The sequence below is a fragment of the Salminus brasiliensis genome, chromosome 14 (assembly GCF_030463535.1).
Source record: "Salminus brasiliensis chromosome 14, fSalBra1.hap2, whole genome shotgun sequence".
In the NCBI taxonomy this organism is placed as follows: domain Eukaryota; kingdom Metazoa; phylum Chordata; class Actinopteri; order Characiformes; family Bryconidae; genus Salminus; species Salminus brasiliensis.
The window spans coordinates 32,966,468-32,983,431 of record NC_132891.1 but is presented as its reverse complement, the minus strand read 5'-3'; the positions used below and the strand labels follow the sequence as shown (position 1 = coordinate 32,983,431).

The 16,964-nt window shown below is 44.0% G+C and overlaps 1 protein-coding gene across 3 annotated transcripts in view; it reads left to right on the top strand.

The window, feature by feature from the left end:
* Positions 1–13,505, top strand: part of fyco1a (FYVE and coiled-coil domain autophagy adaptor 1a) — a 31,798-nt gene extending 18,293 nt beyond the window's left edge. For all 3 annotated transcript variants that reach the window (XM_072697336.1, XM_072697337.1, XM_072697338.1), the window contains exons 11-18: positions 364–531; positions 2,218–2,370; positions 3,078–3,304; positions 4,931–5,078; positions 7,424–7,519; positions 8,514–8,724; positions 9,642–9,751; positions 10,993–13,505. In XM_072697336.1, the coding sequence (XP_072553437.1) occupies positions 364–531; positions 2,218–2,370; positions 3,078–3,304; positions 4,931–5,078; positions 7,424–7,519; positions 8,514–8,724; positions 9,642–9,751; positions 10,993–11,068 (1,189 nt within the window). In that variant the 3' untranslated portion in view covers positions 11,069–13,505. The remainder of the gene's footprint in view (positions 1–363; positions 532–2,217; positions 2,371–3,077; positions 3,305–4,930; positions 5,079–7,423; positions 7,520–8,513; positions 8,725–9,641; positions 9,752–10,992) is intronic.
* Positions 13,506–16,964: the final 3,459 nt, after the last annotated feature.

Genomic DNA, 16,964 nt, shown 5'->3' with positions numbered 1-16,964 from the left:
CTCACACACACACAGATTCTTTCTCTCTTTTTATCAACCCCCCCACCCCCACACACACACACACACTTTCCTTTCTCAGACCTCCTCAAACATGATCAAACAGACTATGTTATAGAGACCGAGAGATTGAGACAGAGCCAGCCTACCGTAGACTGACTTTAAGTCTAATTACAGCAGGATTCCTGCTCGCCGCAGGACATCGCTCGCTCCAAACAGGACGTAATGATGAGTGTTTGACTCAGTCTACGCTTGTTCCGCTGGTGCAGTGTCTGCATACTGATGTATGGAGATTATAGAAAGTGCTTTTTGTCATTCTGATTATCATTGTCCTGCATCTCTCTTCTCTCTCTCTCAATCCAACAGTGCTGAGGATGCTCTGAGGGTAGCCCAGAAAGAGCAGGAGGAGCTGGGGGAGAAGCTGGAGAAGGTTGTGTCTGAAGCTCAGGCTCAGCAGCTTAAAATGACCGCAGAGATTGACGACCTTGGCCACACCAAGAGCACCCTGGAGGAGCGGCTCATCGAGCTCATCAAGTGAGTTCACAGCTCCTCACCAGACCCACCGAAAGACCCACTGGCCGTCCCAGGCAGCTTCTGGATGTCTGAATAGGTTTATTTAGTTAGCCCATCAGTATTCCTTTCACTCGTGCTTTTCACATGGGTGGTATCAAACTCCAGTCCTGGAGGTCCACCTCAGCATGCTGCAGGATTGATTTCCTGCCCTGCTCTTACACATCCAGTTCACTCACGACTCGATAATGAGCTAAAAAGGGAAAAGCGTTAGTAAGTTCTGTTCAGTTCAGGCTTGAAGACTGACAACCATGTTGAACATAAAGCTGCGATTTGATCTTCAGGGGCTACAGAGTTTCAGCAAAACCCTGCATTAATTCAGTCTGTAGCTGTAGAGGCTTTTAGTGAAGGGGTAGTGGAATCCCCCTGCTTAGTGAAGCTCTCCTACTTAGCTCCAACGTATGGTCGCTGTCCCGCAAAACACATTCACTATAACTTTTTGACATAACATGAATCTAGCCACTGTTCTTTACATTGTGTCCAAATTCTGTGATGAATGGACCAATAGAAACGCTCCAAAATGACTTGGAACCAAATGTTTGGAGATACGAGGTTACAAAGTTGACAGTGATGGCCTTTATTTTAAATATAGCAGAATATAGAAAACAGACAAGCCATATTTTGACCAAACAGACAATAGGGAATATGTATGTAGTCCCCCTGTGTTAATGAGAGCTTACATTTGAACAATGCTTAGCAAGCAGTTTGCAGTGGTGTAGCGGCTACAGGTCAGGGGCAAACTCATCTGATGTAAGGGGCTGCATGACATGCAGTCCAATGTCCAAAAGAGGCCATGCAGATTTTTTTATTATTGCAAAACCTGCCATTGTCTTCACTTATTTTAAAGAAAATCTAGATTAATTAAAGAAATACAGTACCTGAGTGCTGATTCTCATCTTAAAGACATTTGATGATGACACTGGGGACAGGATGTAGTGGCTGGAGGGGTTCAAGTAGGCCTAAGCTGTAGGACCGTGGCACTGTTTAGGAAAAGACCAATAAACAGCCTTAATAGCCTAAATAGCCCAATCATCTTCTTACAGTTTAATCTACAATTTAGACCTACTTAACTGTGTTCTGTGGAAATGACGGCTGGTGCTCTATCCGAGGTGAGGTGGTGATCATCATCCAACACCCTGACCTCAGTAACGCTCTTGTTGCTAAACGCAGTCAAATCCGCACAGCAATGTTCCTCCAAAATCTAGTACAAAGTCTTCTTCCCTGGACAGTAGAGACAGTTACCAGTTACCTGCTCCAACAAAAGCAGAACTGTATTGTAATACCTTCGATTTCAGAAGAAACAATGATTGAGTGTCCAAATACTTTTGTCAGTATAGTACAGTGGTGTATATACTATATATCTGTCCTTCCATCCATCCATTCATATTTGTCTGTCAGTCAACTCGTATCGCTGTCACGCAAAAAAAACTTGTATCTGGGGAAGTTAAAAAAAAGCTTATTCAATTTTAATGGACGTCAATGTAAAAATGTTTTATTTCAGATCATTTTGGAGCATTTCTATTGGTCCATTTATCATGAAATTTGTCAAAAAGTGAAAGACGGAACAAATGTTTTTTGTGCATTTGCAGTATATAGACCAGAGTGGTCACCACTTTCCTTTAATCCCTCTCTCCCCTCTACCTCATCCAGGGATAAGGACGCTCTCTGGCAGAAGTCGGACGCTCTGGAGTTTGAGCAGAAGCTGAGGGCTGAGGAGCAGTGGTGGCTGCAAGACAGGGAGGCCACGCACTGCCTCGGCTGCCAGAGCCAGTTCACATGGTGGCTCCGCAGGCATCACTGCAGGTGGCCACTCAGGATAAACAAGCCACACTTCACTCAGCTCTGACACTCACAGCGTCTGACTCAGTTCCTTTTATTGGAGCGTTTGCTACGTTTAGCACTTTGCCTCTGTGTAACCTTCATCAGAATCCTGTACTGCCTCCTGCTGTTTACTGGCCCAAATTAGAAATTTTCATAACTTACCCTACTGATTGCTTATTTAGCAATTTAACAGACTAGCCAGACTCTGTTCAGTCTTTCGCACACCTGCTCTTTAAAAGTTTAAAGCAACATTATGTAGTAGTTTTACCTTGATACAGCAGCTTTAGTATCATGCTGATGCTCCACTGACTCTAACAGGGAGAACAGCGTCTCCGTCATTGCCACTCCATGCTGGAACGCTGCTGCTACTGCACTGTGGAGCTTTGGTGGAGCTGAACTGTTGCATAACTGCGTAACCCATAGAGTCATAATAGTGTAAAATCCTGTAGTTACTCTACCACCTCAATCCACATGCTTCTCTACCTTCAGATGACAGTTCTGGATCTCTCAGCTTGTCAACAAATGCACATGTTCAGCTGTCCATGAGGGGGCGCTTAAAGCATGATCCGTATTTACATCAGTGAAGTAAAGTGAATTCCGCTCCCCAACTGTAGGGGGAGACCATGAGCAAGAAATAGCAGTTCATATTACCTTTCTGATATCTGTGTGTGTGTTTGTGTGTGTGTCAGGTTGTGCGGTCGGATCTTCTGCTACTACTGCAGTAATAATTTCGTGATGACGAAGTACGGTGGCAAGAAGGAGCGCTGCTGCAGGGAGTGTTACACACAGCACAGCGCCGTGGTGGAGAGATTCACCCGCGCTGAACTTAAAAGCCCACAAGAACCTCCAACACCAGCAGGACACACACACACGGCCAGCCCACCACCGCCGTACAAACCCACACCCAGAGTTACAGGTACGCACGAACACACCCCTCATAATTAGCCACCAGAAAAACAAAGTCAGGGACAGTTACAGGTACAAACGTCCTGAGGGCCTATTTACCACCCTGTTACTTTAACCTCAGAATGGAACATGCTGTTTTTCCTTTTTTTACGGAGGACTCATGGAAAAAAAACTAAACGCTAAGCTCTGCTCTGATTGGCTGGTTTAGGTCAGAACCCTCATATTAGTAAAGCATTGTTAGTCTTACGTACGGATAGTGCTGCTGCTGTCCTCTCCTTGTGTCCTCTCAGTGCGATGTGCTGTTAGGAAGCTGTAGAGATTATAGCCAGTTAGCTTTTAGCCTTGCCCCCCCACTCACTCATCTCTTTGGGGTTTGTCATTCTCAAGAAAGTAAGCCGGTGTTTCCGATGCTTCTGATGTGAGTTGAGCTCCAGTTTGGTTCAGCTGAGGTAGTTTTCCAGCGTGTTATTGAGAGAGCGGACAATGGTAAAAGCCAGTGTTGACTAGCGTGTTAGCTTTGAGCCTAGCGTGAATGCATATTTGCATCCCCTAGTGTTTGCTTCGTTGCGTGCCGAGTTGCGTGAGCTCCCCTCCTGCAAGCTGTGGTTTCGAGACCTGCTTCCTGTAGCAGCTCGTATTCCCACAGCTAACAGAGTCTGGGGGTGATGAGCTGCTCTCCAGTATCAACAACACTATGTTGGACGTCGCTTTACTGCTTCACCAGCTTTGACTAGAGCTTTCTCTAGTGGGCGGGGTTTATGTAAATGTTGGGAGTGTAAATATAACAAGTTAAGACTGTGATGTAACAGTTTTGGGGGGTTTGAAATCGCCCGTTTTCCTGCTGGTTGTTCTGCTGGATGTTCTTCTGAAGGAGGAACAGCAGTGTTTGAGGTTCATGGTTCGTCACTGCCATGTACCGAGCTCTCTTTGTTTACCTATAACGAGATATCGGTCTTGTCTTGTTGTCCTGTTGTTACTTACTTTTGAGAATTTTAATGGCTTCATGCTCTTGCGCCAGTTTCTAGCAAGCGCTCACTCCGCTGCCAGGAAACAAGTTGCACATTTTTCAAACCGAGTTAGCCAAAGATCTTTCCAAGGATCTCTTTTCAGCCCTTCAAAATACTTGACGTGAGCCTTGTATACGTGTCCAGCTCATGCCTTTCAGCAGAACAAAAGCTCCATCATGCAGCCGAAGCGCTGTTTTTCACCCTGATAACCCCTCTTGGGTGAAATTGGAAAACAAGTGGTGCATTGGAGACCACAATAACAGTTTTCCTTTCAAAAATGTCATCCCAGCTTCATTTGAAATTCTCTGTATAATCTCAGATGATCTTCAGAGACACTCCAGCTCAGTGTTGCTCTGCTCGGTGCTCGTCTTTGCCTCTGTCAACAAGCCAGAGTGAACAGGCTCAGATAGTCAGACGTGAATTAAGCCGCGTTCCAGACTGAATAGTGTTTTTAGTGCTGGGTCCCCGTTCTTTAGAGACGTTAGGATATAATGACATACTGCTGTAGCTTAAATGTGGTGTGATGCGTAACACAGCTGTTTTATATTATATCATATTTGTGTGTGTCTTCCTTTTCTCTGTTCGTTCTTCTCACCTTCTTTCTTTTATTATGTGTTGGTTTGATGCAGTGACTGAAGAGAACGTGAAGCAGGATGATGGAGCGTTTGACATCATCACAGAAGAAGAGGTGAATGGACTGTATGACAGTGACTCCGTCTCGCAGACCACTGCAGAATCTCAGGAGGGAGAGGCTGAGGGCAGAACCCCTGGAGAGCCGTAAGTTTATACAAACAAAATAGTCTAAAATAGAGGTGTTTAAACCTAGTGGGTAAAAAAAAGGGCAATTTTGGCCGTACCAATACAAGGCATATCCCCAATCAACCATAACATAAAAAAAAAAAACGGAGAGGTGAAGTGAATAACAAGTTAGCACACAGGATCTACATATTAGCTATGTAAAAATAGCTACATATATATTTATATACTAATCCTGACCCCAATCATGACCTTAACCTCAACCTATAACCTAACCTTAACCCTAGAGATGTATAGTAAGGTAGTTGAGCTACTTCACTACTGTACTTAAGTGCTAAAATACTGTATCTGTATCTACTGGAGTATTGATTTTTCTCCTACTTCCACTTTTACTTCACTGCATATTTTGAATGAGTTTAATACTTTTACTCCGTTACGTTGTTGATGTGCTGCATCGTTACTCGTTACAATTAAAATAAAAATGGTACAAATCATTTCAAACCCACATTATCACCACTCCAGAGCGCTAGATGGCGCTATAATCAGGTTTACAGGTGATCGAGCCATGAGCGAGCATGCTGCCGTTCTTCCTCTCTCTCACTCCGCTGCTGCAGTGAGGACACTAACGCTAGAGCTCTGTTAGTTTATCTCCAGATGGAAGAAGAAGAACCACCAGAAGAAACTCCTCCATCTTCACCTCCTGCAAATACTCGTATGTGTCCGAATGACGAGAGAAGAGATCTTTCAGCTGTAGTTTTACAGTTTACAGAGAGTGAAACTCAGGGGTTGAGCTGCTCTCCTCACTGGTTCTACAGATGAAGCTCTTGTATGTGGCGGGTCGAGTCAGGTCTGCTCAGCTCTCTCTCTCTCTTTTGGGCGAGTTTGTTTAGAGAGTGAACTGAAGACTCGTGAAGGTTCATGAACTACACTTGTCTTCTACAGTCCTGTCCTTCTACTACAGCCAGAGGAACTGAGACAGTCCTTAAGTCTGAGCATCTGAAATAATATAAACACTGATACTCAAACTTTTGACTCCTTTCTGGAAGAACTACAGAACACAGTACTGTACTTTTACTCTCAGTACTTAAGTAGTACTTTTCAGAACTACTTGCAGTACTTAAGTACAAAACTGTTGAGTACTTTAGTACTTCTACTTAAGTCTGGAGCTTAAAGACACCTCTACTTCTACTCAGGTCACTTTTTTTTATCTTTTTGGCAGGATTAAAGTCAGGAGGATGGTTGGGTGTAGTGTTTTGGGTTGAGGGTTTGGGTTTTGGCTGTGTGGGGAAGTTTGGGCAAGGCCCTTTTCTGTTCCAACTTGACTGACCGTGCCCCAGTGCACAAAGCAAGGTCCATAGAGGCATGGTTGGATGAGTTTCATGTGCTGGTCGGCACAGAGCCCTGACCTCAACCCCCTCAGACACCTTTGGGTTTAACCAGAACGGAGATCAGTGTCGTCCTCAGTGATTCGACCTCCTCCTTCTGGAGGAATGGGCAGAAATGCAAGACGTCCCACAGACTCCCACTTTGTAGAGAGCCTTCCCAGAAGAGTGGAAGATGCAAAGGGGGGCCAACTCCATGTTAATGCCAATGGCTTTAGAATGGGACATCATAAACGCTCCTGTAGATGTAGTGTGTGTGTGTGTGTCCCAATACTTTTGTCCGTGTAGTGTATTTATTTCAAATAACAGTTCCATCATAGAAAAGAACCAGGTACAGAAGTATTTAAGTAACATTATTAGCATATAAGCTAGCAGCCCCCTATTTCTATTCCCCAGTAATTAATAAAAACAGTCAGTTATGTGCATGAACACACACCAACTCTGCACATCCCCAAAATAAATGGGCAAACACTACCGACCGCTCAAAATACACCAATACCATCGGTGCAGAAATGAGCCAATCTGTGGAGAGATTTAGTAACATTTATCCTCTCTGCTCGTACCGTGCTCCAGGTCCACCTCTCCACTGGGAAATTGCACATAATTTCAGAAGCAGGAAGGAAGCCCTGTTAGAGGTGATGGTGGGGGAGATGCTGCGTCTCCGCTCAGGCTGTTCTTGTATTACAGTGGTAATAGCTGCCATTCGTTTCCGCATGAAAACCCCTGTCCTAGGTGCCATTTCCCCGCACAAACAAACCCTCCTGAGTGTGTGTTGATGATTAGATGCTCCGCAGGAATAAGCAGCAATATTTGCATCTGTTGGCGCGTCGCCGGAACATGGCGCGTGCTAGGTAGAACCGATGAGAAAGCAGTCGGGACAGACAGTGCTGTACAAACACATCCAGTGCTTTAATGGAGTAATTGATGGTGTTGCTTTGGCACGTTCAGTGCAGAAACACATGATGTGCATGTTTTGGCCCACAGAAGCACGTCCAGTGACACGGCTGCTGAGGAACAGGAGGAGCTTCCCCCGACGGTTCAGGATTCTGAAATTAACCTAATCAAATCAGGAGAACTCACGTGAGTATATGGGCCTGTTTACACCCGGCATTAACGTTAGCATACGTCCGGATAGTACCTGGACATCCTTTGACCGGATTCTGTTCACACTGGTCATTAAATTGGGTCTCCAGTGTGACCAGATGAGATCCGATTTTACTTTCCCACACTAAAAGCACACCAACCCGTACATCACTTCCCTTTTACTTCCTGTAAACAGCAGCTTCTTATCAGAACTGTCCTGCTGAGAGACTGAACAGTCCTGAGGAACAGTAGATAGATGGTTCTCACATTCCCGTAATAGCTCACACAGACAGAAAATGCCACAGATGGGCCCAGAGTGGTCCAGCGGAATAAGGCGCTGTCACCATGATCGAATCCTGGTCAGGCTGGTAGCCATCGGCAGCCCAGGCCCTGATAGAGTAGAATTGGCCTTGTGCTCTCCAGGATGGGTAGATGCCGCTCTCTCTGTCTGCAGGCTGGTGCATCGAAGCCGGGTATGCGGTGCGTTCCTCAAGGTGCGTTGGTTGCCCGGTGATGTTGCATCGGTGATGTTGAAAAATGAGCAGCTTGACTGCGTACATGTGTTGGTCCGTCCTCAGTAGGGGGGGTCTAGGGGTAAGGTAACTGGCGGTCCAAATTGTGGAAAAAATGGAAAACAAATCGGATAAAAAAAATATATAAAAGAAAATGCCACAGACTATTTAAACTTAAAAACTGGGGAACTTTGTAATACTGCTCTCATCTACTGGGAAATAAGCACCAGCACACGCAAACACACACACAGGAGGGAGAGAGAGCGAAAGAGAGCGAGCAAGAGGCTAAAAGAGGCCAAGCTCCACAGTAACAAAAACCCACAACCCTATAAACAATAACCCAGAACTCTAACCACTGAGCCACACACTGCCCCCTACTGTTTATCTGATTATAGGATGAGTTCAGTCATCTGTATACATGTGTCCGTCTATAGTGATCATGTGATTGTTCCTGTCTCCATGCCTCTCTGTTCTCGTAGCTCCTCTGTGCAGCTGCACATTGATGAGATCTCCCAGTTTGGTGATGGTTCCCGTGAGCTTTTCGTGAAGTCCAGCTGCTACAGCATGATCTCCATCACCGTTGGTGACCACGGTCCCACTGTCGGCTGGGTCTTCTCCTCCGAGCCAAAGAGCATCTCCTTTAGTGTGGTCTATAGAGAATCCATTAACACACCCGTGGAACAGGCCAAGGTAACTCTGACTTACACACACACACAGACAGAACGCTGACTCTGCATCTTCTTCATGAATGAGACATTTGTATATATAAATGTCAAAATGTTTATGGACACCCCTTCTTATGAATGCATTCAACTACCTGAAGTTGCACCCATTGCTGACACAGATAGATAGCCAGTAGATTTGCCAGGCATGGACTAGAGGGGTATCCTAGCACTGAGCTGTGGAGCAGTGGAGCTGTGTTCTCATGAATGATGGCTGGTGCTCCATCCAAAACTTTTGGGATGAGTCGGGGAGTTGGGGATGATAAGGTGGGGTGGTGATCATCCAAAATCCTGACCTCACTAATAGCTCTTGTCACTGAATGCAATCAGATCCTCAAAGCAGTGCTCCTTTAAAATCTAGTGAAAAGCCTTTAATCCTGGACAGTAGAGACAGTTACTCCAACAAAAGCAGGATCCACTCTTTTGTAATACAAAAAGTGATTTCGGAAGAAAAAAATAATGTGTCCCAATACTTTTGTCCATATATTGCATGTAAAAATAATATCATTAACATGCAAGAACAAAAAGTTAGATATGACTAATCCCAACACAAGTGGAAATGCAGCTAAAACAGGTAGGTAGACATATACCAGCAGGTTCATGTGTATGTGCTCCAGAGAGTTCTGTTCTATTGGCAGTACTTCTCTACAGGGACTAGACAAGCTGTGTGTGTGTGTGTGTGTGTGTGTGTGTGTGTGTGTGTGTGTGTGTGTGTGTGTGTGTGTGTGTGTGTGTGTGCGTGCACATCTGTGTCAGGAATAGGTGGAACTTAAAGTTGCTGAATGCATTCATTAGAAGGGGTGTCCACAAACATATGGACATATATTTGGAGATTAAATAATCCTCCCTGAAGTGTTTTCCATTACAGCTGTCTTTGTGCTTCAGGTTCTGATCCCTTTGACTCGCTGTAACGCACACAAAGAGACCATTCAGGGTCAGCTCAAAGCCAGGAATCCTGGGGTCTACTCACTCATCTTCGACAACTCCTTCTCCAGGTATGCTGCCCATGGACACGAGCTTGTGTTGGAAAGCCTTTCATGCATTTACACAATTTGACTAGAAGAAGAATAGGCCTACATAAAATGAGCTAAGGCACTGTGCCATCTTGGCTGGCCGTAGTTACCCACAAATATTACAGTAAACATCTAAACACGGCCTTCATCAGTAAGAACGCGCCTGTATCGAAAATGAAGGTGCCACAAAAGAGAACCACTTTTCCATAAAGAACCTTTAATTTGGTAAAGAACCTTTAAATCAAGCTTTATATTAAAGCAGCAATATGGAACATTGGCAATTTTCTGCTCCTTGGCTCCCCCAACAGTCAGGATATTTAGTTTTTGCTTCAAGCCACCACTAAAGGACACACTTTTCTGGACAAGCTGAGAGAAACAGAACCTTATGGATGACAAGACAAGACAGTCATATTAACCGTTAGTGCTGGACGCAGATGGAATTTTGCCTCCGCCTTTAACCATCCGTGCGGTGAAACCACACACACACACACACACACATACACACACACACCGTGATTAAACACACAGTGTGTGAGCACATGTGCCCGGAGCGTTGGGCAGCCATTGCTGCAGTCCCCTTGGAAAAGAGAAGGTGAAGGGCCTTGCTCAAGAGCACAATAATGGCATCGAACCCACAACCCTGTTGTCGATAAGTTGCATGCTGCAGTTTAGCAACGTGCAGAGTCCAGAGTAGCAACGACAGTAACACTATCCTCTCTAGTCTCCAGTCAGTGGAGCATCACTGGTTTTAAAGCTGCTATTTTGAGATAGAAATTTTACATAGAGTTGCTTTAAAAGGTTCCTCACACTGACAGATCATCTCGTTCACAAACACGGTTCTTTATGGAGTCAAACATGGTTCTTCTAAGGCATCACTCAAAGAACCATTCTTGGCACCTTTGATTCTTAATAGTATACATCACTGTGTGTCGAGATCTATGCTGTAATGCACACATTCACCAGTAGGTTCATGTTGATCGGCCCCAGAGAGTCCTACTCTATTGGCAGCACTTCTCTACAGATACTAGACGAGCTGTCTGTGTGCATTTGCACATCCGTGTCAGCAATGGGTGCAACTTAAAGAGGCTTTAAAGAGGCTTAAAGAGACCTAAGAGACTTAAAGATGCATTTTTAGGGGTGTTTAAGGGGTGTCCACAAACATTTGGACATCGTTGTGTGTCATTGTCTGTGTTTTAATGCAGCTAGTGTGATTGTATCTCTAGGTTCATCTCCAAGAAAGTGAACTACCACTTGACCACGGAGAAGCCGGTCATCTATGATGGAAGCGACTGCCCGTAGACATGCAGCGTGGACATACTGTATTATTATTTAATTCTTTTATTTTTTAAGATGGTTTTAAAGTGTCATTTATTTTCCTTCTTCTGTTCCTTTAACCCTAAAATGCCCTCGTGTGCCAAGTGGTGTACTTCCCGTTGTTTCCGTATTTTTTATTTTATTTTTTTTAAGCTACAAAACCATTTTTATTGTAGTCTTATTCTTTTCAAGAACACTCTTCTTTCACTTTCTCGCCGTTTTTGTGGAAATGATGTCCCATATATTCAAAGGCACACTACAGAATACCCAAAGACCTGTCAAATCACCAGCACTTAGGCATCGCTGCTAATGGGGAACGCACATTTGTAGGTCTTTTCAACCGAGCCTCTGTGAAACACACTACAGCCAATCATCTGAAGACATTTGTCAGTCTTTTTAAAACAGCATCCATGAATGGAAGCATTTGCTAAGTGAGACCCAGTCTTTATACCAAAGGTATGAACGCTATCGCCTTCAGGGATTCAGCAACGAGTATAACCGCAGCAGCACGAGCTTTCAGCACTGCCGGGGCCTGACGAGTACTCCGTTTACAGCTGTTCTGCCGAGACAGAAACTCATCGGTGTCAAGTGGCCTTCCGGAAGTCTTCCGAATTCGATCTCACGACGGAGCAGAACTGTGTGTAATTCACCAAGCCTGCACGTAAACGACCGATTTACTGAAAACCAGCAAAATGTCGCCCCACCTCCGGATTCCGCTCCTTTTTTTTAGTTAATGAAGCAAACGCTGCACTTTCATTTGCTGCTCTATTAGCTGTGATAGAAACACTCAGACGTTCCTCTTGCTGAGAAGTTGGTTACTAATACTGGTCTTTAGCTTGGTCGTATTTATGGTTTCAATATTCTACGTACATTTCAGTTGTAATGACCTCGTTCTTTTTTTTCGTACACTCTTAAAAACGAAGGAGCTTCAGTCGGCTCTGAGTGGTCTGCCACCATGGCCCCACTGCCATCAGCAGCCAGAGCCTGAGAGAGCACAATTGGCCTCGCTCTCTACAGGTGGGTAGGTGGTTCTCTCTCTGACCCCCCCTTTGTAAAGTAGCCCCTTTAGCCACAGTGAAACCGTACTGTATGTACACACTGCCCTGAATCCATTCTATCTGTTACATTAGACGAAAGTCAGCAATGCCAAATGGATCCTGAAGGAAAAACGGGTCATATTTCTTTCATAATTGACGGTTTTAACTTGTTATTATTACATGTAACAATTTTTAAAGCTTTTAATTCTTCTTACGACTTACAAACACCGTTCACTCCGAAAATATGCTTATCTAGTTTGTATGGGCTAGAATCCAAAAGATCCTTCTAAGCTTAGATACTACTAAATAAAATAAAAATAAAAAACTAAATAAAATAAAAATAAAAGTCAGTATGAAGACCATAATACGCAACACTACGCCCCAAGGAGATGGGTCTTCAGTCGCCATTTGAAGACAGCGAGCGATGGACTCACAGAGGAAAAGTTCGCTCTACCACAAAAAGCCTGGACGCTCGCCTTCCATGGATCTTAAAGGATGGCGGCTCGAGCCGAGCCGTACTTGAAGCTGGAAGGGCTTTTGGTGCAGTTTGGCTTTGTAGGCCAGAGTCGGGGCTCTGAATCTGATGCGGGCAGCAGCTACAGGAAGTCAGTGAAGAGAGAGAACGGAGTTAGAAAGTTTGAAGACCATCTGTGCCTCTAAATATGACCTCTAAAATAGTAAAAACCATAATATCGCTTCAAATATAGATATGCTTTAGATATGAAATGAGATCTGCTTAATATTTTATACATTTATTTATTTATTTGACTAAAACTTGACTAAAATGTTATATATATATATATATATACATATATATATATATATATATATATATATATATATATATATATATATATATACTTGATTAAAACTAACTGACTAAAGCTAATATACGTGGGACGAGGGACTGAGACTAAAACTACATCATAATCACCTGTTAAAATGAACCCCTCAAAGACCCAGTCGAAACTCCTTTATTTTTAAGAGTAGTGCAGTAATGGACTGCACCGGGTTTGTGGTCGTAATAACTCGTATCATGTGGTGGTTAACTGAGCGATTGCTCTCTGCGTAGTGATGACGCCCAATATGCCGCCATGAGTCAAACGCTGCTTCTTTACACAAGTATGTTCATGCAATCAGCAGAAACACCTCTGTTATGCTCTCTGGTCATGGACAGACATGATTATGTGCAATTCTTTATATTGTGCACTTTTTATTTCAGTAAAAATAAATATTTTGTAGAAATCCGTTTGGACAGAATGCAATAAGACTTTTTAGGTCATTTTCTGCGGAGTTTGAAACGCGTCCGGGGTTCCTTATAATCACATGCTGCGTTGTAAACATGTACATTTGAAAGAGTAATGTAATAAAATCTCTTATTCTGCTGGTTGTTGGTTTATTGCGTCTTCGTGCCGTGGGTCCAAAGGTCGGTGGTTGGTGGGCCGCATGCATACGGTCGGGCTGGACTGTTACATCCACACATCACGGACTTGAATGCCGTGGCAGTGTTGGGCTCTCTGTGATTTACGGGTTTGGATTTGCGAGTTTCTGGGATAAAGCTCAGGGCTCATCTAATATTTGGTGAAACGTCCCGTAGCAAGTTCCACCTTGACCAGACGCTTCTGGTGGTAGCCATCACCAAGCTTCTGACAGAATTGTGGCTGGACATCTGACTGCTCTTCTTGGCACAGTTGGTAGTAGATTTTATTAAATTTGTTGTTTTCCTGACCTGACTTTTAAGTACAGACTCCATTCGCTAAATGGACAAAAGTATTGGGACACCTGCTCATTTGTAGCCCCCCTCCCCCTAAAATCAAGGGCATTAAAAAGAGCTTATCCTGCTTTTGTTGGAGTAACTGTCTCTACCGTCCAGGGATTAAGGCTTTCTACTAGATTTTGGGAAGGAGCATTGCTGTGAGGTCAGTTAATGAGGTCAGGATGTTGGGTGATGATCACCCTACATCATCCGCAACTCCCCAACTCATCCTAAAAGTATTGGATGGACATCCCTGACTTTTGTATCTGTCCAATCATCCCTTTTCAGATCTGCATTGAGCTTCATTAGATGTTCTCACAACACTGTGTCTACCTCCAACCACATCTGTAGCTAGCTTAGCTACAACAACAGCTACAGACACAGCGATCGTATGGTCTGTTCTTGGACTGTACAGCACTCTGCAATGGATATCCCTTACTCACTGCTTGCAAACTGGCTCAGCTGGGTAATAAATCAGGCATTAGCACGTAGAGCATCTCGTGGTCCGCAGGCTCGGCCTGTACGAGTACGAAAGGCCAGGCGTCAGGTTTGCACGATGAGGAATTAGGGGTTAATTATAGGATGGTCGGGAATGATTGAGCTCTCATTAGCCGGTGTACATGTCGTTTTCCTCCTGAATAATCGTGACTCTGTAATTACTGCCCATTACAATCCGGCCGAAGTTTTGGGAGCTTTGCAAAACAAAGAAAGAGCACAGTCTGTTATTTGACTCCCTGCTGAAAGCCTGCAATCTGCTGTCTGTTGAAATACGGGGTCAGAGTCTGGACAAAAGCGCTGCAGACAGAGAAATCAGATGATTATGCAAGCTAATGAGAAGAAGGTTATGCACAATGTTAAAGCAGATTCCAGCTAATCCACGTCTGAGTTAAGTTCAGATTTCTTAATATTTAAATGTTAAAAACAACAGCATCAAACCAGCAACGGAATATACACTACCTACACCACGTCTCGCTTCTCCAAATGTCTGAATAGGGATGATCGGGGGCCGGTTCAGGCATATTGTAACGGATCGGGTATTGGCTATTTTAATCCTGATCCAGTTCCGAGTCTTTATTTTAACCACAGTGTTCAGAGAGCCATCTGCTGTTCACAAGGCACCATTGACGGACATTACAGCCCGGACGGCTGTGGACGTTCTCAGAAGGTAAATAAAGGAGTTGAGGTTCTGCAGTGTGGAGCTACAGTATTTTACAGTGGAACATGAAAACAGACCATAATATCTGACCCTTTATAAAACTCTCACTGAAACGCTCTGTTTTACCAGCGGGAGAACCGGGAGAACCGCTCACTCGCCTTTCTCTGTTTATAAACCAGCACTGAAGAACCCATTCAGAACCGAGTGCAGGAGGCTAACGCTAATGCTAACACACACACATACGCTATAGAAACCCCAATCACACACACAGCACATTCACCCAGTATAAACCAGCTATTACACACCAGTAGACCAACAACAACCACAGATACCAGTCCAGAGTGATCTAAGGATCTAAATTCTATCAAATACATAGTTTAATTTTTTGAATTGTGTTTATATTAGGACGACCATACGTCCTCTTTTTCCTGGACATATCCAGCTGGGATTTCGAAATTGTGTAAAATGTCCAGAATTGCGTTTTTATTTTTTTTTTACAGTTTTAAACATGTCTGTTTAAGCCCCACCCTCTCTTCGCCACTATTGGTCTACATGTGCCTGTATCTACATTAACCATTGGTCGAACCACTTCCTGAAACAGCCGATTGCCCACAGCTTAGAAATACCTTTATCAGGCTCTTTCTGTTTGTTTTTGTGTAACTATTAATATTCACAATGGCATAATGTATTTATTTCTTAATTATTTTTTTTAATTAATTTGCATGAAAAAATGTAGGGGTGTGGTAAACATTTTTTGTGCTTTTTGCTGATTTTATTTTAAGACAAATAAGTTGAACTGAAAGAAGATGATTCAGCAATATAGGTTATTTATTATATTAAGGTTATTTGTTGGTTTTGAGTAAGCGAGTAAATGTTTAGCGCCTACTTGTGGTTGGCGTGGTGCAGCAGATAACACCACTACCCACCAGTGAGGTACTACACGATGTGGAAAAGAGGGGGTTTGATCAACACCGATAGACGTCCTTGGGCAAGACTCCTAACACTGCATTAGCCGCTGTAAAATGAGTAACCTTGTAGCTCTGGATAAGAGCGTCAGCTAAATACTATAAATCTAAATGTACTTGAAGCCCTTGAATTCTGGGACTGAAGTGTATTATATATTATTATCCTGTACCTGTACCATCAACCTGCACGTACCCGCTGTCCTCACTCCTTTTTTCGAGTGTATTTAGTCTTATATAAGTGAAACAAGGTGTCTTCCAACCTTGACCTGCCGTGTAGAACCCCACCATCTCCAGCGTGACCTGCTCAGTACAGTCAAATGGAGGATGGCGATTACAGCCTGGCCTTGAATGTGAGCTGCTGTTCCACAGGGAGTGAATTCAGACTATTCTCATCTGATGGAGGAGAAGGATTCTCACATCACCAAGACTGAGAGCCTGATGCGGGAGCGAGAGAATGAAATACTGGAGCTGAGAGAGAGTGTGAAGAGGTAACACACACACACACACACACACACAGATTCTGTCTCTCTTTTTCCCAGTGTGATCAAACAGAATAGGCGGGGTGGCTCAGTGGATAGAGCCTAGGATAGGGTTGTGGGGTTGGGCCCTTGAGCAAGCACCCTTTCCAAACCACAGCAATGGCTGCCCAGCGCTCCAGGCATGTGTGGGTTTGCTTACTGGATGGGTTAAAGGCAGAGGCCACCTTCCATCTGTGTCTGACACTAATGGTGAATATGGGCGTCTATTAAAAAAGGCTTTACCCCAACGTTAAGAACCCAGTAACCAGGTAAAGCATCCAAATTCAAGCATCCAGCGACAGAACCTTTTAAATTTTTTTTAATCCCATTTTCTCCCCCAATTTGGACCGCCAATTACCCAACCCGTACGAACTGCCGCCAACGCAAGCTCACCAGGCAACCAACGCCTTCAATGTAAATGATAAAGGATGCTGCTATGTAGAACGAGA